This window comes from Ahaetulla prasina, chromosome 2 (genome assembly GCF_028640845.1).
Source record: "Ahaetulla prasina isolate Xishuangbanna chromosome 2, ASM2864084v1, whole genome shotgun sequence".
NCBI classification, from domain to species: Eukaryota; Metazoa; Chordata; class Lepidosauria; order Squamata; family Colubridae; genus Ahaetulla; species Ahaetulla prasina.
Window position 1 is genome coordinate 221595236 of NC_080540.1, and position 24050 is coordinate 221619285.

Below are 24050 nucleotides of genomic sequence, written 5' to 3' on the forward strand. Positions count from 1 at the left end.
AGTTTATAAAACAACATAACATCAGAAATAAAAAACTCAGGTTCTGCATATAACATAAATGAAAATTATTGAATATAATAATCCTGCTAGAAAGTGAAAGAACAGGAAAAAGCCTCATTAATACAGAAGTAAACCTCCCAAGGACATGTGTGCTACCTGAAGAAAGAGGTTTGGCAATATACAGTTGTTAATGATCATGAAGGGAATTATCCAAATGGACATACCAGTAATCTGGACCAACCAGTGATTTGCAGAACATCATAAAATCTACTGCCAGCTGAGATGAATAAGATAATAAAGTCAAATAGTACAGGAGTTTAAAAGACTATAATAGAATAAAGCAACCAGAATTAAAAGTGAGTCAAAGATCCTTCAAGGAAGCACAGGATGCAACCTGTAGATTTACATAAAATATTTCTAGGGTTAAAAATAACTATATTTATGAAGATACTCAAGGAATTTTAAATTTAATAGAACAAGACTAGAAGATGGTTCAAAAATTTCAAAGGAAGGAAGGATGAGGGGCCAACAGGTATATCATATTCCAACACAACAACAACTTTGTGAAGAAGACAAAATAATCATCAGATCCAAATCCAAAATGAAGTTAATAAATAAAAAACAAACTCGAAAATATTCTACATTCTACAATTAAATCTGTATCTCTGAACATTGCTGGTTGGATGGGTAAATGCGTAGATGGGGAATATTTCTATATTCTAAAATATTCTATATTCTATATTCTATATATTATTTTTCTATATTCTAAAATTCTATGATTTTTCTTCAAGAAACTTGGTTGATGGAAAATAATGTGATAGCATTTCTTGATTATAAGTATTTTTATAAATTAGCCAGAGGGCCCAAAAGATGAGATGGGCTAAAGGGGGCTTAATAAACCTAATCACATTACATTATGATATAAGAATAGAAGAAATATTATTTTATATTCGTGTATATTCACATTGCCTTCCTTGATCCTATTAGTACACTGTTTTGATAATTATAAATAGACCAGAAACTTGCCAATTAACACTTGGCTTGGACTTAATGAGGATATGTGGAAATAACATAGCACAAGAAAATCATGATATAGAAGGCATTATAAAGAATCAGAAGCAATTAAAATGGACATCTCACATGGCCAAAACTGTAAGATCATAACTATACAATCCAAACTTTTTTTTCTATTTTTGTGTTGTTATCCCCAGTCAAAAACAAACTGGACTCCTTAAGAGAACTTTATGAAGCTTACTGAAAACCAATCAAATGACAAACTCTTAAAAAAACACACATCTCCTGTAAAAGTGTGGCATAAAAGCACTAGCAGGGAAGTCATGGGGAACATTACCCTTATATTGAGGAGTAAGGAGGGTAATGGTCAACTCACACAGAAAAGGGCGAGGAGCAAGTGCTTACAGTTCTTGCGACTAAGGGAGAGATGCATATAAATCACAAATGCTACTTGCAGCCTACAAATATCAAATAGCACAGCAAATAGAGAACGATAGGGATAAAAAAAGTAATTATCCTTAAGCCAGATGCTACCCTACAAAAAGCAGCTGATTGATTTACAAAAGACTGAATGGCTCCCATCCAGCAGAGGTTGTGAGTGAATTTTATTTTACATTCAGGCAATCCACAGACTCCAGAACGCTGGATAAAATGAGGCCCTTTCTGTACATTTTTTCAGTTTTCCAAAATGTGTGTTTCATTCAGAAAAACCGCTAATCCATCCTGGCCCAGTGAATATTGTCAATTTAAAAAACAAGCGTGACAATTCAATTTCAGATAACCTCAAGGACATCTTTCCACTCCTGCCTCTGTGAGAGGACTGCCCAGGTAATCTGCTATCTACAGCAAGAGAGTGCATACTTGATCTCCTGGAAGGAAGCCTGATTAACTCTTTCAGAGCCCTGTCAGGCTTTGGTAGCAGAACGCAAAGCAGCCAAACCATTAATTGATTTTGTTTTACCAACTACCCAAAGCATCAAATGTCAAATGTAGTACTGTTATTCTTCAAGTTTGACATATCATTCTAAAAGATATGGTTGACTACTGGGGATGAAGACACTTACATACCAGATTTTAGATCCTGATCAATGTATGTAAAGTCAAGATAAAAGAGCAAGCCTCAGGAGAATTGTGTGTACTTGCTAAGGCAGAGTTGGGCTGACAAGGGCAGGAATTGATTCTTGGAGAAGACCCCTTCTATTTTCTTGTTATTCAAATCAGTTATAAATCATCGGAAGTTATGCTGCTAAATTTATACTTATCCCCATATTTCTCTTGATATTTCTCCCCCAACATCAAGGTGCAATTAGAAAAGACAGTCCTAGACATAAATGTAAAACATCCACAGTCATATTTTGGAACATCGTATATCCCGTATACTGAAGTAGCATAAGTTTCTCCTTGATATCTCCATCTCAGCTTGTGTTGTGATTCCGGCTCCCGAGCCTGACCTCATGGAGGAGGATGACTCAGAGAGTGAGGGGAAGGAGCCGACAAGGCCTCCCTCTCCAGGTCCCTCCTTTCTGGCAATGCCTCAGTGCCAGCTGAAGGCCAGGAAGAAGGCATGTCGGAGCCCCCACAGACAGAGGGTGAGGAGGATCAATCCTGGATTGATCCCAGGCAGCGTCGGAAGGAGAGGTGTGCGCAGCAAAGGAAGAGGTGTGGCAGGCCCAGAGATTACTGAGTCACTGAGCCACACCCCACAGGGGATAAAAGCGGGTGGAGTTGCTCTGTAGCCCCTGTGACGGACAAAAACTGCAAAGCATGAACTTCAGATCGGTTGTTTTTGAGTTAAGGCCTGGACTGTGTGAAGGAATTATTCTGTGAACTCTTGGCTGCCCCGGCAACGGCCTACGGACACGTGGACTCGTGTCCCTGCCAGTGATAAGGAACTTGGCAGGCATTTGAACTGTAGCTGCCAAGTCTTTTATCCACAATGGAAATTCAGGTCGGTTGTAGAATAAATGACTGTTAGACACTTGCTCCTGCGTTCTTCTGTGTGAGGTGGGGTGGGGGACAGAGCAGCTTTAGTTTTGGAGGATGTTATATGTTTACATTAATTTTTTTGCCAACTCCAAGTTGTATCAACCAGCAAAAATGGCTATTGAATTTCTGACCCCTGATAACTCCTCTCCTTGGCCACAAGTGTCAGTGACAGAAATTAAATGCATTATTCAGTCACTGAAATAAGGGTGAAAATTTCCTAGTTTTGTACCGAAGACATAATGTTTTGTATTTTAATACTCATTTTATGTCTCTAAATTCTACTTTATCTTACATTATTTTATGTCACTCTTTTAGGTTTATTTTATCTTACCTTTATCTTATTTTATTGTATATTACCTTCTCATTTTATTGTATCCAATTCTGGCTGATGCCCATTGTTTTGAGGCAGTCAATTAATCAATAAAGTTATACTACTGCTGCTAAGCAAATAATAAAAGGAGCTCTACCAGTTGACTAAGGGATTATACTTTGTGCAACTTTTCAGGCTTTGTTTGACAAGCAGAGGAAACCATATCACTGATCAGTACTTCCTACCTAAGTGAATAGTCATGTTGGACATTCACAGCTAGAGATAATCCAAAGAATTGCCAATACACCTTCTGAACTGGGTGGCTGTTCCCGCTACTGCCAAGATGGGGCAGTAGTGATAAGACTATATAAACAAGTTGTTACACTACTATTGTCCTAACACATTTCAAGAAATGCTACCTGCTCCGATGGATAGTATTTGCCAAATTAAACAAACTGACAAAGATGACATGTCCAATGTTTTGATGCAAACCATATTGAACTTTTTGTTGAAATGTGGCATATACATATATTTAAAAAGACTTGTGTTGGTACAAATATTTCCCATGTTTCAAATACAAACATGTAGACTATTTCAGCCTGGCATAATATATAGGAACCACAGAGATGGGGTCATTTTTAATTTCTAACTCTGTATATGTAGGTACGTATGGGTGGGTTGGACACATACCTATACATACATCCAGTGGTTCCTGTAGGAATTGTCTTTTGCATTAGTTCTTCCATTTTTAAGTAAGCTTTAAAAATAATTTAGAGATACTTCAGAGTTTGCACAAATGCAGCACCTCGCTGGCATTCATTAAATATACTGATTTTTTCCCCAGGTTTTCATACAAATCTAAATAAGACACAAGTGATTTTATGAACCAACACAGTGAAATATCCTTGTAATTAAAGCAAAACAACTTATATATCAGGGATGTGGAAAATTAGTGAATCAAGAATGAAACATTTCAGTGAATTCCAGATGTTCTGTTCTTTCACAAGACTGTGATGAACCAACTCCAGAACATCATGAACTTCTTCTTCTGGAATAACATGCATTGCAATACTCTTTTGTCAGCCTTACTGGGAAGACCAGATAGGAAACATGGCCTGATAAACTAATTCTGCTTTATTGAAAAACTACATGAATCTTGCAAGTCTGAAAGTGCAGTTCTCCCGCTGTCACCTTTACATCCTGATAACTTAGGGAGGGTTCCTCCTGGGCCTCTTGATCTGCCTATTATATAGCTGCAGACTATGCTCCTTATCTGACTATTCCCTAAGCTGCATATCCTCCCTGGTCTCAGAGATCATTCCCACGTAACATTACACATTTTTTCGTTAATTTTTTAATAGTTTACTAGAATATAAAGTTGAAACGAAAATAAAAATAATGGGGATGTAAAGGAGGGAAAAGGAAGAGAGGAAAGGGAAAGAAGGAAAAGCATTGATTTCGGACAATTTTTCATATGGTAGAATAAGATAATAACATATGGCTTCAACTTTTTTACTTTTACATAATATTACAACTCAATGCTGTATTCCAGTAGATCAAAAGAACTATTTGCCTCCCTAAATGTTGTTTTTAAGGTAAAGGTAAAGGTTTCCCTTGCACATATGTGCTAGTCGTTTCCGACTCTAGGGGGCAGTGCTCATCTCCATTTCAAAGCCGAAAAGCCAGCACTGTACGAAGACGTCTCCATGGTCATGTAGCCGGCATAACTAAATGGCAAAGGCACATGGTTGTTACCTTCCCACCGAAGTGGTCCCTATTTTTCTACTTGCATTTTTACCTGTTTTTGAACTGCTGGGTTGGCAGAAGCTGAGACAAGTAATGGGAGCTCACCCTATTATGTGGCATTAGGGATTCAAACCGCTGAACAGCCAACCTTTCGATCAACAAGCTCAGCGTCTTAGCCACTGAACTACCACATCCCTCAAATGTTGTTTTTAGATTGGGCTTTTCTTCCCCTCTAATGGAGTATGCTCTCTATTATAAAATTGCTTGTCACAATAACTGAATTTAATCTTTAAACTGTCACTTATCTTATTTTATCATTGTAAATCTTTCTGAAAGATTTACATTTTCATTTTCATTTTTCAATACCCTTCATAATATTTGATCTTGGGCAAAGCTCAGTATTGAAATAAATGTTTATAGTGGGCACATCTAATTTAAACAACTGTAGAATACATTTTATTTGAGCTTGGTTTGCAAAGATAAGAATACTGTCAGTAATTTATATCAAATTCTTGTGGCCCAATGATGAATTCTCATCTGATGTTTAGAAAGTTGTGTCATAAATAACTATTAACTATAATTGTAAAAATATTTACTTGAAAGATTATTATTCTCTAATTTAACATAAAAAGTCAGATAAAAGTAGTACGTTGCTGGTGTCTGCCTTACTTAACATTTCATTACTGCTTTGTGTAATGCTGTCTCTAGTCATTGGCACATCAAAGAACGATATCTGTATTGTCTTATTGATCAAATTTTTACTTCTTTTTACTGCATCTAAGTACATAAGAGATGAAAAAGCATAGATAACATGACAATACATTATTGTATACTGCCTTTAAATGCAAAAGCAAGCTAATTTCAGATTAGTTTTGTGCCCTTTGTATTCTTTCACAATGTAGAAGAAATCTTTAGTTACTTTCCATTTAAGAACTAAGTGTATTTATAAAAATCTGGCCTTTTCATGTTTATTACAAGAAATTTTTCCTACCAAATTTCTGGCTACTAAGAAAATAGCATTTCTCAATGATTTAAAATGTCTCAGCAATCAAATATATTTAGTTGCTTGATACTATTTATTTTAGGGATATGATTTTACAAAAATGTAAAAGCATAAATTTTGTAAAACATTAATTGTAAATTGCAGAATTATATCAGTAGGAGACTCAGCTGAATTCACAAATTTGATTTCACAAATTTGAGAATTTTTCTTTTAAGTGCATTTAATACTAGTACGTTCATTTTTCATTTGTTAGTATACTTTTTTTAAAAACAATTCTGATAAACTACTTTACCATTTCCATTTTTCCTGGATCTATTTCAGAGAAAGGGTGTTTAGTTTGTCCCTTATAATTTGTTAATGGTGAAGCAATATTCAGATTTTGAAGCATTTTAGAATTTTTGAGGATCTTAAAATGTATAAGCATAACATTTGAGAGGATGATTAATTTACAGAATGATAACTCCCTTCATTTGCAATCCTATATCCTGAAAAAGATTGGACTGAAAATGATTTCTTCAAACAGGAAAAATATTCACTTGACTAATTCTCAAACTTTGTTTCTCATCTGTACAACCTTCCCTGTTTCTCAGTTTTGATTACATATTTTATTTTCCTGGTATTTGAATTGGATTTTTGTAATTTTTTTATTTGACAAAAATATATTCTCCATTGTAGTGGAGATAGCATCCAGGAACAGGTAGACCTCATCTGCTAGCTAACTGGATTGAATCTGTCAAAGCTGTGAGGCCACACCAACAACAGTCCCCAGCTTTTGACTCAGTCCTATCTAAGGACAGATGTGTTTTTTTGCTTAGGTCTACAAATTCCTGGATTCTTCTCCAAGACAGCTATACTACCAACTTGACAGCTATATTACCAACTTGAAAGGTATACTACCAACTCTCTCCCTGGTCATCACTTCTTTACCCTCTTACCATCGGGAAGGAGATATAGAAGTATAGCCAGCTGCACAAACAGGCTGTCAGACTCCTGAATGAGAAATAACATCATAACTATGTAGTATGATGGACTGCAGGGCCAGCACAATGTGTAACATGTTCACACTGGTGCAATAGGACTGGGTATTTTGTTAATATGATTTATTGGGTTAGGGATTTTCTGTCTTCACTGTGAGTTGTATTGTGTTGGAGGAGTGCACTGAGGGAGCTCAACCAATATCATTGTACATATGTTATGTACTGACAATAAAGATTTGAATTTGAATTTGACAGCTATATCACCACTGATTACCAACATGAAGAACTTTTAGCTCGAGCCTGCTGAGGGCTGCACAGTGGCAGGTCAGATCACAAGGAGGTGATTCTGACAGGGCAGCGAGCTTGAGCTTCACTTATAGAGTTGTCATGGGGCTTCGTTGACAGCAGGCTTCAGCACTTCTGTTTATTCTGGCATGGCGCAAACTGCTGCAAGCACCATTCGCCGACTGGAAGCCACAGCCCTGAGCTATTTGAGCCCCTGCCCATTCACGGGCATACTCAGAAAGCTCAGATCCATCGCGATATCAGCAACAATGCCCTTGTCGGGCGAATCTGCTTGGCAGCAACCTTAAAATGGAGGCAGCGGCAGCTGTGGTTAACAGAGAAGCCACATTGGTGGAGGCTACCTGTGCGCTGTCTAGCCAGGGCGCCAGAGCTGTGGGTACCTCGGGGCAGAGACCTGCAAGCAAGAGGGCTGCCGCTAAGCTCTCTAAGGGCTCATGGTCCTCCAGCAATGGCTCCAAAGCCACGGCACGAGAAGCAGTGCACAGCCAAAGGGCTTTTGATCGTGAAGTGTCCAGGGTGCAGAAAGAGACTGATTGCCGAAAGGAAGCCCTTCAGACCCAACACCAGATCGATTCCCGCCAATTAGCCCTGCAGTTGTTGGAGCTGCCTGATGTTTTTGGCAGCCAGCCTCCATCAACATGGTCTCCAGATGGTGCTGGAGAGGAGCCTTCTGTTGCTATTTCTAATCTGCCCAGCAACAGCTCCCTATCATAGCCCTTTGCAACTGTGGCTGCCTGGCAACAGTCCTTAAAGCAGAAGGCTTTATCCATGGAAGCAGTCTTCACCCCAACTCCCACGGGGTCTACCCAGGGCCCCCCCAGGAGCTTCCATTACCTTCGGAGAGGGGAGCCTTAATATCTGAAGCTATCAAAAGGAATAGCGACCAGTTTGCAGCAATGTTGGAGGGCTGCTTCGGTTCACTCTGAACCTCCCTTGCCTACAGAATTCCATCACCTGGCTCAGGCTACAGGGGATTTTTTGTCCACATAGGAACCATACTCCCCTGTTCCTCCAATCGATCTCCTGAGGAAGAGATGCCCAGGGACTTAGAATTGTCAGAGGACGAAGGCTTAATGCCTGATCAGCCAGCCTTTGCTGGTTCCAACACTAGACACATCAGAGGCTATGGGCTCGCTGTTCTCTGAACCAACCTCAGAGGCCGAGGTAGTCCCTTCACTCTGGCTATTTTTGGATGTTGTGCAGAAGCAGTGGGCCTCTCCAGGGGCAGGAGCAAACCCCAGCAATCTGGACAAAAGATTTTACAACATGGGTCCAGACTTGACTAAGGCACTTCAGGCCTGCTGTGGATACCCCGGTGGCACTGTTAGCTGCACCCTCCGTGATGGCAGATTCCCTGGAGGATGCCTTCTGGCCTAAAGACAAAACAGCGGAACAATCGCTTAGGAAAGTCCATCAGGTGGCCGCTTGGGCAGTTAAAGCCTCCACTGCAGCCTCCTTTTTTAACCGGGCTTCACTAATCTGGCTGAGACAACTGCAGGATAGGATTCCAGCTGGGGACACACGGTCCCATCAAGATCTTAACAAATTAGCAGCAGTTATGGGATTCTGTGCAGACGCCACATTCAATGCAGCAAGGTTTGCGTCTAAGGCAATTGCCTCTTCAGTGGCTACCCGAAGGGTCCTGTGGCCCCATTAGTGACAAGCGGATGCCAAACATAAGTGGAAACAGGCCTCCGACCAGATCATGAGGGAGACACTATTTGGGGAATCCTTGGATCCTATTCTCATGTAGTCCAGAGATAAACGTAAGACTCTCCCATTCCTGTCCCAGCAAGGGGATTCCTGCCCACCACCTTATTTTCATCGCCAGTCCTTTAGGGGGTCGGACAGCGGGTTTGGATCACCTCGTTCATAGCACCCCTTCTTTCAAAGGCAGAAACAACAACAGGACAGGACGGAATAGACAGTTTCCACCCAAATGGCCCTTTTGTGTGGGAGGAAGTCATTCTTTCTGTTGCCAGAAGCAACTGCATAACTAACCGTCCCATTGGTAGACGCCTGGTTCTTTTTGCCAGGCATTGGGAGAACATCACTACTGATGCCTGGGTCCTGGAGATGATCTGATCGGGTCTCTCCCTAGAATTCCTCTCCACACCCCCAAGGTTTTTCATTCACTGCCATGTTTCAGGGGACAAGGCAAAACGGGCCCTCATGGAAACCGCTATTCAATATCTGTTGGACATCCAAGCGATCCAACTGGTTCTAGAGGGCCAACAGGGGATGGGGTTTGATTCCATCCTCTTTGTGATTCCAAAATCCTCCGGGGGGAGGAGGTACATGGCAATTCTGGACCTGAAAAGGCTGAATTGCCTTATCATTTACAAGCAGTTCAAGATGCAGTCACTTCAGTCTATTTTGGACGGTGTCAGAGAGGGCGACTTCCTCATCTCTATTGATCTGTCAGAGGCTTATCTCCATGCCCCCATTTTACCGGGACATAGGCAATTGCGGTTGGACCCCTCCTTTGTCCCCAAAGTGAGCTCATGGTTCCACAGAGTCCAAGAACTTAACTTGCCCAACTTCTGCCCCAACCCAGTGCATGTTCTGGAAAAAGAGTGGCAAACTCTGGATATGAGGAGGGCTCTCTGCATTTATATCAAGAGGATTTCCCCCTTCAGGAAGACAGAGTCACTCTTTGTGTCATTCCAGCCAGCTTCCTTAGGAGCCAAGTCATTCCATCAACCCCGGGCTGCTGGATTCGGGCGTGTATCGCCAAATTCTATGAACTACAGGCCCCTCAATTGCCTAGACGGATCATGGCCCATTCTGCAAGGAGTGCTGCCACAACAGCAGCGTAGGCAATGCAAGCCTCTATTGAAGAGGTTTGCTGTGCTGCTACATGGTCCTCCAGAGGATACTATAAGCTGGACAGCTATGCCTCGGCTGAGGTAGCCTTTGCTAGGCGGGTCCTCCAAAGGGTACATTCTGATGAGGGGACCTCAGGCCAGACTGCAACCCACCCGTAAGGACAAGCCAACTTTGGTGTGTCCCATTCCTGGATGCTATCTCCACTACAATGGAGAAGGGGCATAGGTCTTGCCTGATACGCTCCTTCTCGTTGAATGGAGATAGCATCCAGCTCCACCCTTACGTCCGGCTGCTTCTCGGTGCAACGGGAAGTACATTGGAACAAGACACGTCGGGTCTGTCTCTACGCCTTCGCCAAAAGCTGGGGACCGTTGATGAAGGAGGCGTGTCCTCACAGCTTTGACAGACTCAGTCCAATCAGCTAGCAGACCAGGTCTACCTGTTCCCGGATGCTATCTCCACTCAACAAGAACGAACATATCAGGCAAGACCAACACCCCATCTACCCTTCCCTAACCAAAAAGGGAAACTTATGTCCACTACAAGAAAATGCTTAATCTATTGAGTGCTCCTAAGATCAGTGAAATTATGTTATTCACTGAAGTTTAGGGAAGTAATGATTCAGGGATGTGGATATTTCACTTGTAATCCTACAATATTCTGCAATACAATGTACTGCTTATATTTCTTTTATAGCATAGAAATTCTGTTAGAAAACAGGTATGAAATAGCAGTACATAGCTATGATACTGTATTTAGTGAAGCTTGTTGGATTTTTATAGGAAGATAATGACTTTTCCAATAATTTATTCTTATTTGATTTGCAGGAAAACTTTGAAGATGCCTTTGAACACATCCCAGTGTAAGTATCTTTTATTACCTCTTTTTTCAAGCAGTTATGAATGAAAACAACCAAAAATGAAAAATACTATCTAATTAACTATATTGCTACCTTTTCTATTCTTCCTACTTCATTTCATGCCAGTTCTGAGTCACTCTATGTTCAGCGGTAAATCTCAGTTTTCCAGTTGTATTCAAAGATTTCCACAGAGAAGAAACTCTTAGATACAATACAGCTGGATATTTTGCTTTATTGAGGATGAGATAGAAATCCTACCTACCATATGTAGAAGATCAGTTTCTATAGAGTACAGAAATTAAGCTAATATATAAATGCCGGCTCTGGGTTTTAGTTCCTATGGTTCTCTAGAATTTTTGAGTGGATTGAAATGTTTGTTTTCTTCTTGTTTACAAGATTGATGGCCATTTGCTTATACAGTATGTTATACTCTGTTTGCCCTGAGAATCACATATTCCTGCACTATCAACTTTAGCAATTACACGGTGAAATATAGTAGATCTGTATCTTCCGCCATGCTAAATATTATTTTATTAGAATTCCATATTATGCTACTTTTAAATATATGAGCCAGAACAAAATGATTGTATATTATTTGGCTCTTATCAAGGATCATGTCCAAAATATAGCAAATATGTAATAGAAGTTAAGCAATTGCTGATCTTATTTGCTGTTATAATTTCTATAAATCTTAGCCAAGTTTGATCGACTATATAACAAAATGAACTTTAGTCAGCAAAACGGAAGGGGTAGAACACAAGATTTAAAGCCGTGATGGCGAACCTAGAGCACGCGTGCCACCTGTGGCATGCATAACCATATCAGTGGGCATGCCAACTCAGCTCTGGCACGCATGCGTACGCCAGCCAGCTAATTTTCGGGCCTTCTGGGTCCACCAGAAGTAGGGAAACAGGCTGTTTCCTGCCTCCGGAGGGCCTGGGGGTGGGTGGGGAAGGCCCGTTTTTCTTTCTCACCTGGCTTCAGATCCTCTCTGCATTTATTTATTTATTTATTTATTTATTTATTTATTTATTTATTTATTTATTTATTTATTTATTTTTGTCGCATAAGCATGAAACAACTATACAACACATAAGCATATATATGAGTATGAGTATGTAATAACTATATTAATTGGATATAATGAAGGAAAACAATAGGACAGGAATAGTAGGCACGTTTGTGCTCTTATGCATGCCCCTTACAGATCTCTTAGGAATGGGGTGAGGTCAATGGTAGATAGTTTTTGGTTGAAGCTTTTGGGATTTTGGGAAGAGACCACAGAGTCAGGTAGTGTATTCCAAGCACTAACAACTCTGTTACTGAAGTTATATTTTCTGCAATCAAGATTGGAGGGGTTAACATTAAGCTTAAGCCTTCCCCAGGCCCTCTGGAGGCTCAGCTTCCGATTGGACAGGAAGTGACTTTTTTGCTGTACCCAGCTTCTAGAGACTCCTAGAGAGGGTCTGGGGGCTGGGGACAGCAAAAAATGTCACTTCCTGTCCAACCAGAATTGGGAAATGGGCCATTTTGGACCTCCAGAGGGCCTCCGAGGGGATGGGGAAGGCTGTTCACACCTTCCCCAGATGCTTAGAGAGGATCTGGAACCAGGTGAGAAAGAAAAACGGGCCTACCAGGCCATCACGTGCCAGGAGTGGGGGGGGGGAGTGGGGTTACACATGCATGCGTGGGCGAGGCACATAGAATTATGTGTGTGCGCATGCGTGAGCCTTTCCCTCCCCAATCCTGGTACGCGATGGCAAAAAGGTTAGCCATCACTGATCTAAAGTATTTGATATAAAGACCACATCGCCAATATAATACCCTGTATGGGTTGTCAAGCATTGCTTCTTTCTCACAATTTAGGTGACCAGACACTCTTACCTTATTTGCTGTTACATTGATGACTGGACACTCTCAAGCATAGTGTCATTGTGCCAGCAATAAGTCAATTTCTGTGCAAAACTCATTTATTCTATAGGAGCTAATATAGCATTACATTTGCCAAAATTCTGCATTTATGAAATATATTTGTGAGCTATGCAAAATATTTAGAAGAGAATACATGTGAACAATTCATCTTTCCTTGGATCAGTAAAGCAGAGTTTTAAGCTTTGTGTCTTTTGAAAGGCTCATGCAGTTGCTATAGCAATAGCAGTTAGCACTTTGACTTATATACAGCTTCACAGTGTTTTACAGCTCTAAGTGGTTTGCAGAGTCAGCATATTGCCCCCAACAATCTGAATCCTCATTTTACAGACCTCGGAGGATGGAAGGCTGAGTCAACCTTAAGCCAGTCAGGATCGAATTCCTGGCAGGAGCTGAATTAGCCTGCAATACTGCATTCTAACCACTGTACCACCACGGCTGCTGTGAATCAAATTCCAGCATGGTTCACAAGAATAATACAAATCCTTAGTTTAGGTGCCATATTGATTAGGTTAGGTGCCAAACATTTTGATTTTGATGGTTTGTATAAATGTAAATGTAAAGATTGGGCTAGTGGTAAATCATGGAGAGACAATGTTTTCTATATTGTGGGCAACATTCCTTCAAGGAAAAATTAGTAGATAGCAGGCAATTCTGTCTTCCCTGCTCCTATATATTCTCCCCAGCTTTACACTATATATATGTGCACACGTGCACATACACATACCAGTTAGTATGAAGAAAAAGCTGTTATTGGTATATTGTGGCACCCATTAGAATTATTTTTCTCACCTTAATTGCTACACAGAGGAGAGTGATTTTGCTGAGATTAAAGCACATGGGAATTGCAGTTCAGTCACCCAAGGAGACAATGTTACCTGATGCACTCTCATTTTTCTCACTGCTATCCAAGAGGCAGGAGAGATGAAAACAGAGCAAAAGAAAAAAGTACAGATATCTAGAATATTGGAGTCCCAATGAGAAATGGTAGTAAAGAATTTTATCTGAATATGCTATTAGGCATCTAGAAATATGTACCAACTACTCACTTATCATTAATGTTCAGATGCCTAAATCGTTTTTAACTCTGTGTAAGAATGGGTGGGTGTGCAGATGTGTTATGTGTGTTTGTGAGAGACAGATTATATGAACAGCTACCAGTAAATTATCTAACAAAATTATAAGCCTCTTTTAACCTAAGAGAAAAAGCAGAGCAGTGTATTTATGAGATTACAGCATTTTGACTATTTGGCTGAAATCCTGAAAGAAAGATCTATCACAGAAGTAAGTACATCCCCTCACATTTTGTAAATATTTAAATATATCTTTTCAGGTGACAACACTGAAGAAATGACACTTGGCTACAATGTAAAGTAGTGTGTATACAACTTGTATAGCAGTGTAAATGTGCTGTCCCCTCAAAATAATGCAACACACAGCCATTAATGTCTAAACTGCTGGTAACAAAAGTGAGTACACTCCTAAGTGATAATGTCCAAATGGGGCCCAAGTAGCCATTTTCCCTCCCTGGTGTCATGTGACTCAGTAGTGGTACAAGGTCTCAAGTGTGAAGGGGGAGCAGGTGTGTTAAATTTGGTGTTATCGCTCTCATTCTCTCATACTGGTCACTGAAAGTTCAACATGGCACCTCAAGGCAATGAACTCTCTGAGGATCTGAAAAAACGAATTGTTGTTCTACATAAAGATGGCCTAGGCTTTAAGAAGATTGCCAAGACCCTGAAACTGAGCTGCAGCACAGTGGCCAAGACCATACAGCAGTTTAACAGGACAGGTTCCATTCAGAACAGGCCTCGCTATGGTCGACCAAAGAAGTTGAATGCCCGTGCTCAGCGTGATATCCAGAGGTTGGGTTTGGGAAATAGACATGAGTGCTGCCAGCATTGCTGCAGAGATTGAAGGGGCGGGGCAGTCAGCCTGTCAGTGCTCAGATCATATGCCACATGCTGCATCAAATTGGTCTGCAGGGTTGTCATCCCAGAAGGAAGCCTCTTCTAAAGATGATGCATAAGAAAGCCCACAAACTGTTTGCTGCAGACAAGCAGACTAAGGACATGGATTTCTGGAACCATGTCCTGTGGTCCGATGAGACCAAGATAAACTTATTTGATTCAGATGGTGTCAAGCATGTGTGGTGGCAATCAGGTGAGGAGTACAAAGATAAGTGTGTCTTGCCTACAGTCAAGCATGGTGGTGGGAATGTCATGGTCTGGGACTGCACGAGTGCTGCCGGCACTAGGGAGCGACAGTTCATTGAGGGAACCATGAATGCCAACATATACTGTGACATACTGAAGCAGAGCATGATCCCCTCCCTTAGGTGACTGGGCCGCAGGGCAAAACGACCACTGCCTTGCTAAAGAAGGCGAGGGTAAAGGTGATGGACTGGCCAAGCATGTCTCCAGACCTAAACTCTATTAAGCATCTGTGAGGCATCCTGAAATGGAAGATGGAGGTGCACAAGGTCTTTAACATCCACCAGCTCTGTGACATTGTCATGGAGGAGTGGAAGAGACCCCAGTGGCAATCTTCACCAGAGCTTCACAGATCTATGCACAAGAGGGTTAAGGCAGTGCTGGAAAATAATGGTGGCCACACAAAATATTAACACTTTGGGCCCCATTTGGACATTATCGCTTAGGGGTGTACTCACTTTTGTTGCCAGCAGTTTAGACATTAATGGCTATGTGTTGCGTTATTTTGAGGGGACAGCACATTTACACTGCTATATAAGCTATATACTCACTACTTTACATTGTAGCCAAGTATCATTTCTTCAGTGTTGTCACATGAAAAAATATACTTAAATATTTACAAAATGTGAGGGAGGGTACTCCTGTGATATACTGTATTGTCACCAGCACAAACGTAAAAGAAATACATAAGAATTATGTTTCTTATGTTGTATATTTGAAGTAAAAACGTCAAAAGAATCCTTTAACAGTGTTCTTTATAAACCTAAGAAAGCTTGAGCCGTGTTTCAGTTTACATTTTAATAGCTTATGTCCTATATATAAAATGGAAAATACATGAACATATTTCTTTATTGCCCGAATAAACTGTATGAGGTAATCCTATAGTTTAGGCTATGTCTAGGGTAGAGATTTTAGCAGAGTTAAAGCAAACACTTCAGTGAATTAAAACCTCTCCTGGCAATTAATATGCAGCCAGGGAGCTGGGCTGAAAATATATTTTTTGAAGAGTGCAAAAGTCCATTTATAATCAGAGTTCCAGGATAGGAGGCCCAGGAAAACACAGTCAATTTAGAACCTTGGTCAGAGTTGAAGAAGCAGTCTGAATGTTTAGGGCAGGATTTGACAAGCTGTCAGAAGAGCACATAAGGTATGGATGTTGTTTCTTTTGCTAAGTTACTTCCAGATAGAGTGTTTTATATAAAAAGCTTCACGACTCTATTCACAATAAAAAGTTTGTTCTGAGAAATTTATGTCAGAATTTGGGGTCAAACTTGCCATGATTACATGGGACTTATCTTCATTGCTTGCTTAATAAGCCCTGGATCAGTAAACATTGGCTTCTAAGGCCTTTCCTCGCTTCTTATCCAAGGATCAGTCTTCTATGAGGGCTATTACAGTTTCTTGTCAGTGTGACCATATAATGCCAGTTTTTCCTATGCCTTGCCTTATATTTTCCTAGTATTCCTCATTAATTTATACGATTCATTATAACCCTTCATTTTGCTGATGTTATAGTTTGGTGTTGTTACCATTTGTTATTTTTGTGGAATAGAATATAAAGGTAATACTACTACTACACAAAGAGTGAATTACAGGTAATTTTGACTTATGACCATTTGAAGTTACAACCTATCTGAAAAAGGGGAAATGCCTGGATCTGAAGTTCCAACAGTCCCCCCCCCACATTCACATGACTGCATTTGGGGCGCTCGGCAACACAGCTGCATTTACACCTGTTTGCAGCATCCCGCAATCATGCGACCACATTTTTGCTGACAGCCACACCATAATGAATAATGGGCTCACTTAGGAACTACAGTGTTTGTTAGCAACTGCTAAAAAAAACATAAAACTGACTGTTATAACTTATGATCATAATGGCAGGCTCCGTTATAATCATAACTCAAAGATTACCTGTAAGCTCCTTGCCGTGCCTGCCAAGAGAGTGCACTCCCACTGTAATGACAGCACCAGTCACAAAGCATAAGCACCCTGCCTCCTCACCAGTTTGCACAATGGACTATCAGAGTAGGGGAGAACTGGATGCCAGGACACCCACTCAGTTGGCTCAGTTGGCTGTTCTTCTGCTCACATGTAACATGTTAGAATATTCAGGTACCTGGAGATCAGGCAGCAGCCAAAGGGAGCAGTGTGTAATCTCAACCCTAGCAAGCCCCCTGCCATTGTACAACAACCAGGCTCTTCACACTGCACAACCCTCAGTGAAGGTCAAGCAGAGGTGAAATCCAGCAGGTTCTGACAGGTTCTGGAGAACCGGTAGCGGAAATTTTGAATAGTTCGGAGAACTGGCAAATACCACCTCTGGCTGACCCCACAGTGGGGTGGGAATGGAGATTTTGCAGTATCCTTCCCCTGCCATGCCCATCAAGCCACACCATGCCCTCCAAGCCATGCCCACAGAACCAGTAGTAAAAATTTTTGAATTTCAGCACTGAGGCCAAGCAAATCTCAGTCTTGTTTTGAAACTACTAGGGTTCCAGTAGTCTTTCACTGTAGCTTAGTGAAGTAGTTAGAACAAATTTAGGCAGTTTAGTCCAGCAGTTAGGACGCCAGGTTACAAAGCAAAAGATATTGAGTTCTAATCCAACTTTAGGCATGAAAGTTGGTTGGGTGACTTTTGGCCAATCACTGTCTCTTGTCCTAAGACATCTTACAGGGTTGTTGTTGTGGGAAAAATAGGAGAAGGAAGGAGTATTAAGTATGTCTGTCGCAATAAGTTATTTAGAAAAATAATAACAGCAAGGTTAAAATAAACCCTAAATCTAAATTTGGATTTACAGAGTTGAGGTATATAGTAATCTTTTCCCAAAAAAGGGAAATGGAAGAAAATGAAGGTTATGTTGAAGTTGCAATCATGTGAATATTCATCATTTTCAATAGAAAGTTCATCATTTTGAATTGGAAGCTGCATTTTAGATTTTTTCTGAAGCCAATCTCAACCTTTTAAATTTGGAATTGGCATTGGAATCTGATTTGTTTGAAATTGGCATTTGGAATCCAGATAACAAAGTGTGTCCCCAAGTCTGCTACATTCCTACATTTGATTTTATTCATAACATGTATATAACATAATTATCCATGTACAGACCCATGATATTTGCATTGAAAAAATGTTTTTGAACGCCTTATGTTACATTAGCTGTAGCCATTTCCAAATACAGAGGCAAACTATAAATTAATAGATGCACTAAAAAACTGCTATTGTTAAAGAGCATGAAGAAAAAAGTAAAAATATTTCTGATGAAACTACTGTAATGCAAGATACTTTTAGGGATGTGTAAATAAATATACATGTTATTGATTTTACTGTCCTGTATTATCATGCGAGCATATGGATCTTTCATTTGGAAGTGAAGATGCCGTAATAAAAAACTTCATGTACCTTATATAGGTATTTAATATTTATGTATTTAGTGTTTATTCCTTTCAGATACTTTTCTTCTGCAAATTTCCCTATTAATATCATTTTAATTTTTTTGTATTCTCATGGGAATAATAATAATACAAACAATAAATTGAATTCCAAATTTAATCTAAACACTGGGCTGATTGTGTGACAAACTGTAATTATTAAACTCATATGCTACCCAACTCTCAGTATAACTCTGTTTTTAATATAACATGTTCTTTTTCAGACACATTGTTCTTACACAAACATTCTTTTTGCCTGGATTTTTTACAGAAAACAATTAACCGATGTCTTTATTCAATGCTACCATACATATCTCGGCTATATTGTTGTATTGTTGGAGCTCACAAATGTCCTTACCCTAAGTATCTATGGAATGTTAATTTTATATTCTTACTATCATAAATTAAAGAATTGTTGTTAATTTATTTTTTATTGAAATAATATTTCATATAGATTAATTCTTAAAAGTTGGCATGTTCTTTCTTCTTTATATCCCTGAATATCGGCAATCTCATATTAATTCAATTTAACATAAATGTCACAGTTTCAACTATCTGAAAAGAAATCAGATGTTAGATATAGCAGATTGAATCTCCATTTAATGTTGCCTATACTGTTTATTGTAAGGTTACCTTAAGAATAACGATATTGATTTTTAAATGGGGTTCATTAATAGATTAAGTATAATAACATAGAAATCATTGAGTTGTTTTGAGATCCAGTTTCTCCCCTTTTGTAGTTGGGCAGTGATGGATTAGAATTAGGCTGCATCATACATTGGGAAAATATCCCAGCATCCTCTTTATGCAGAGGCATCATCTGCCAGTACTGCTGTAGCTGCAGTCCTGTCAACGGATATTTCTGTAAAATCCGATGCAGAGGATTCCTGCTGCTGTGCGAACTTTTGCATCTATTCTGTTTTATAAGTAATAAGAAGCCCACTGGTAACGAGGAATAAGGAAATGGGACCTTCTTAGGGTGTTACTGGCTGGGGTTTTTTTTCCTGTCTGTGACAGAAATGAATCAGCTCTGGGAGAGGCTTATCTTCACATAGCAATTTGCAATTAATCATCTAGAAGTTGCCTAATTTAATTCTGTGAGTATACTGTGTCTTTTCTCAACATTGGAGCTGCTAAAATTGACTGCAGAAAACCTGTGTGTATTATTTTCTGGGAAATCACTTTATATGAGGGTTTTTATTTTGAAAATAGGTGGTAAGCTTACTGATGATAGTAGAGGGAGTTTAGGATGTACTGTATTCTGATGATCCTGGGGAAATTTATGTTTAAGTGTTAATTTCATGAATTATTGTTTTTCCTTTTCTCTTTGTAATTTCTATCAGCTTAATTGCTGTGCTTCTGGTTGTATAAATGATCTCTAGCTTAATCATTTGTGTATACAGAAATACTTCTTGAAACTGTTACAGAGATAAGATTACATGTCAGGTATATGGCAGGTAGAAAAATTCTCTATGAATCAATTACTTATATCATCTAACAATTTTCATATTCAGTTTAACTGGAGTTGTTATTTTGTAAGAGACTATAAGAGTCTCAGAAGCTAGCAAGTATGTTATAATATTATTTCATGTCATTATATTTAGAACTGTTCTCACTACTGTAATATATGATTCAGGCAGCATACTTTTTGCAACTTCATAGTAATTTATATGAAATCATAGAAAAAGGACCATTCAGTCATGATCATGTGATTGGATCTGAGCTATTATTTGAATGACGCAGTGGGAGTACGGTAGATATTTGCTTTGATTTGTTTGCCTTTTGTGCTGGCTAACCTATTATTAAGCTCTGGGAACCTTCCTTTTATTATTATGAGGTGGTATTATAGTTAACTGTTCCCAGTTAATATGCTCTTTTTGTACTCATTTTTAGTTTTTTGTTTGGTGAATCATAATCACAATCACAATTTCATCCTTTGCTACTTCTAAACTAGTAAAACAGCTATTATCCCTAAGGATGCTAATAAGGAAGACCTAACCTGCCCCACCCAGATCAGAGATTTTAGTCATCTTTTGTACTTCCTGAATGTTCAAGGTAATTTTGATTTGAAATGTTGATTATAAATCTTCCAACAAATACTAATTAACTTAAGGGATGACTCAATCTTGGCTTTAATACACTAAAATAAAATTAATATTTTGTAATAAAATATGCTATCTTTCAAGATGCAATTATGTCTGCAGTTTTTTTTTAATTCACAGATTAATACATAATTAGCATGGCTCAGTGATTTATGCATGTCTAACTTAACATATTATGAATAAAACTGAAAGCAGTCTTGCTGTAGGGAATTATCTTTTTGTTAATTTCTCCTTTTATAAAAGGGAATATGACTCTCCAATAAATAGAGAACAGGAACATATTACTCTAAAATGGATTAAAAGAAGAGAGAAAAGAAAACGTTTTTGTAGCACTACGCCTCATAGTATTTGTTTAATAAAGCAGAAAAATATTAGTTTTTAAAAGACTTGCTTTAGCTAGCTTGAAAGATATATTTGTAACTTCAGAGATGCTAACTACCAATTGCCACAGCAGTAAAAATACATAGAATATACTGTGTGGCTAGTGAATTATAGAGGTATTTTCTAGCAGGATCAATATAGAATAGAATAGAATAACATAGTTGGAAGAGACCTTGGAGGTCTTCTAGTCCAACCCCCTGCTTAGGCAAGAAACCCTACACCACTTCAGACAAATGGTTATCCAACATCATTTAAAAAACTTTCAGTGTTGGAAAAACTTCTGGAGGCAAGTTGTTCCACTGATTAATTGTTCTAATTGTCAGGAACGTTCTCCTTAGTTCAAAGTTGCTTTTCCTTGATTAGTTTCCAACCATTGCTTCTTGTCCTACCCTCAGGTTCTTTGGAGAATAGCTTGACTCCCTCTTTGTGGCAACCCCTGAGATATTGGAACACTGCTATCATGTCTCCCCTAGTCTGTCTTTTCATTAAGCTAGACATACCCAGTTCCTGCAACCGTTCTTCATATGTTTTAGCCTCCAGTCCCCTAATCATCTTTGTTGCTCTTCTCTGCACTCTTTCTAGAGTCTCAACATCTTTTTTACATCATGGCGACCAAAACTGAATACAATATTCCAAGTGTGGCCTTATCAAGGCATTATAAAATGGTATTAATACTTTACATGATCTTGATTCTATCCCTTTGTTTATGCAACTGTGTTGGCTTTTTGGCAGTTGCTGCACACTGCTGGCTCATATTTAAATAGTTGTCCATTAGGACTCCAAGATCCCTCTCACAGTTGCTACTATTGAGCAAGGTACCATATATACTGTACCTGTGCATTTTGTTTTTCTTGCCTAAATGTAGAACCTTATTTTTTTCACCATTGAATTTTATTTTGTTAGATAGTTCTGTATCTTAAGACTATCTTCTGCAATGTTGGCTATTTCTGCCAGCTTGGTGTCATCTGCAAATTTGATGAGTTCCCCAATCTATCCCCTCTTCCAAATCATTGATGAAAATGTTGAAGAGTATTGGGCCTAAACTAGAGCCTTGGGGTACTCCACTGCATACTTTCCTCCATGTAGATGCAATTCCATTGAGGACTACACATTGAGTGTGGTTGGTCAGCCAGTTACAAATCCATCTGGTGATGATACTGTCTAAACCACATTTTTCAATATATAATTTTATATTCAATATATAATTATATTCAATATATAATTTGAATATTCAAAATATTACTTTCTCCACAAAGCTAATAATGTAGCTCCAGAAAAAGAGTTCCTAGTGTTATAAATCTATTTCATTATACTCTTAGAATTTTCTTCCTAGTTAAAAATAAGGTAGAAGAAATAGAGAAAAAAATGAGGAAAGATTATCTGGGCTTCCCATAGAATTATGTGGGTGTACAAAAGAGATAACTTGATGGTTTTTTCTGGTAGTACTATAGTCTGAAATTATTACTTTTGCTTGGTTCCCGTTTGTCCAGAAAAACCTGTTCAAGAGAACTTTACATTTCCATGCTGTAAATTTAAAAATACAAAAAACATGGTAGTTGAAAGTAAGATCATGAGAATAAAAGTCAGCTCTACACTAAAGCATTAACCATATATTTTTCAAAATATTTAAAAAAATTATCTGAAGCATCTTGATCCTGTTATGGGAATTTACTTTTTAAAAAAAACAAAACCTCTGTGTTCTTTGGCTGAAAATCTGTCAGTTGGTAGAAACTTTTATTTATTTAATAATTTTATTGAAAAACATATTATACAAAAATAAAAGAGTAGTTTTATATTTAGCAAATGTGATTCAGACATCTTTTTCTCATGACTGCATGGGTTTTCTTTGCTTCTTCTACATAGCCTAAATATCACCGTATGCCAAGAAGATGTAGCCCTATGCTATATAAAAAAAATAAGTATGTATCCTGGTTCCAGTGCATACTTGGTAGAGAAGAAACTGCTTGTATGGACTCATAGATCTTTGTGTATGAGAGAAAGGGGGAAAAGGGGGAAGTTTACAAGCTGTAGCTTTTGTCTATACGGAAACTTGCTCTTTCCAATATTTGCTGTGGTTCCGCATAGAAATCAAGTTTAAAAGTTTTCTTTTTACTTAAATTTTTTTAGACAAAGATGATAGGAAAGATCTACTTAAAACTTTGAAAATCATTGTTAGTCAGTAATAGGATGGGTGGTTAGTTGAACTGATTCATTGGTGCCGGTTCTATATAACACACCAAAACTATAATACTGTTTGTTTATTTGTTTGTGGCTTAATATACTGTGTGAACTTTGCCAGTCATGGCCTATTCAAATTGCCATAGTTAAACTATGTCTTAGCATGTTGTATAAGCTATCTAATTTAAGAGTTTGGACTCCTTTCATTGAATTATTCAATTAAATAGAAAGATGCTGGTTATACTGATTTTAGTAAGTCTTGTGTTTATACTTTATCATCCCTATTCTTTTAAATCAAGGCAAATGAACACAGGTTAGAAAGCAAGTTGACTATAAGCTGAATGAAAGCATTCTCAGGAGCTAAAGAATACTGGGTTATATGTTCTTGCCTAACAGTAAGGTTTATAATTGTTTGGAAATAGCAGTACAAATTATAGTTTGAAGTGGCCTGTTAGGTCATTAGTGGAATCTCTTGCTTATTTCAGGAAACTTGAGACAATATAAATATCATATCTCTGTTTGAAAAACTCCACTAAAAAAAGCCTATTAAACTTTTAAGGAATAATTCTGTTGTCGAAACTCTTAATTTATAAATATTTTTTAATGTTTAGATGAAATATATATATTTCATATGTATACTGCACGAATCAAGAAGAGGGCCGTGAAAATATTTACAGATCCCTCACATCCAGGACATAAATTGTTTCAACTCCTACCTTCAAAACAACGCTATAGAGCACTGCACACTAGAACAACTAGACACAAGAACAGTTTTTCCCCAAAGG

The 24050-nt window shown here is 38.6% G+C and overlaps 1 protein-coding gene across 4 annotated transcripts in view; it reads left to right on the forward strand.

The window, feature by feature from the left end:
- The window catches only part of TTC39B (tetratricopeptide repeat domain 39B), a 79665-nt gene that overhangs the window by 17248 nt on the left and 38367 nt on the right, over nt 1-24050 (forward strand). For 2 of the 4 annotated variants that reach the window (XM_058171432.1, XM_058171433.1), the window contains one exon: nt 10999-11033. The exons of 1 other annotated variant lie outside the window; for it this stretch is intronic. In XM_058171432.1, the coding sequence (XP_058027415.1) occupies nt 10999-11033 (35 nt within the window). Of the gene's footprint in view, nt 1-10998; nt 11034-20558; nt 20660-24050 lie in introns of all 4 variants that reach the window. One more of the 4 variants, XM_058171435.1, reaches the window with a different exon arrangement.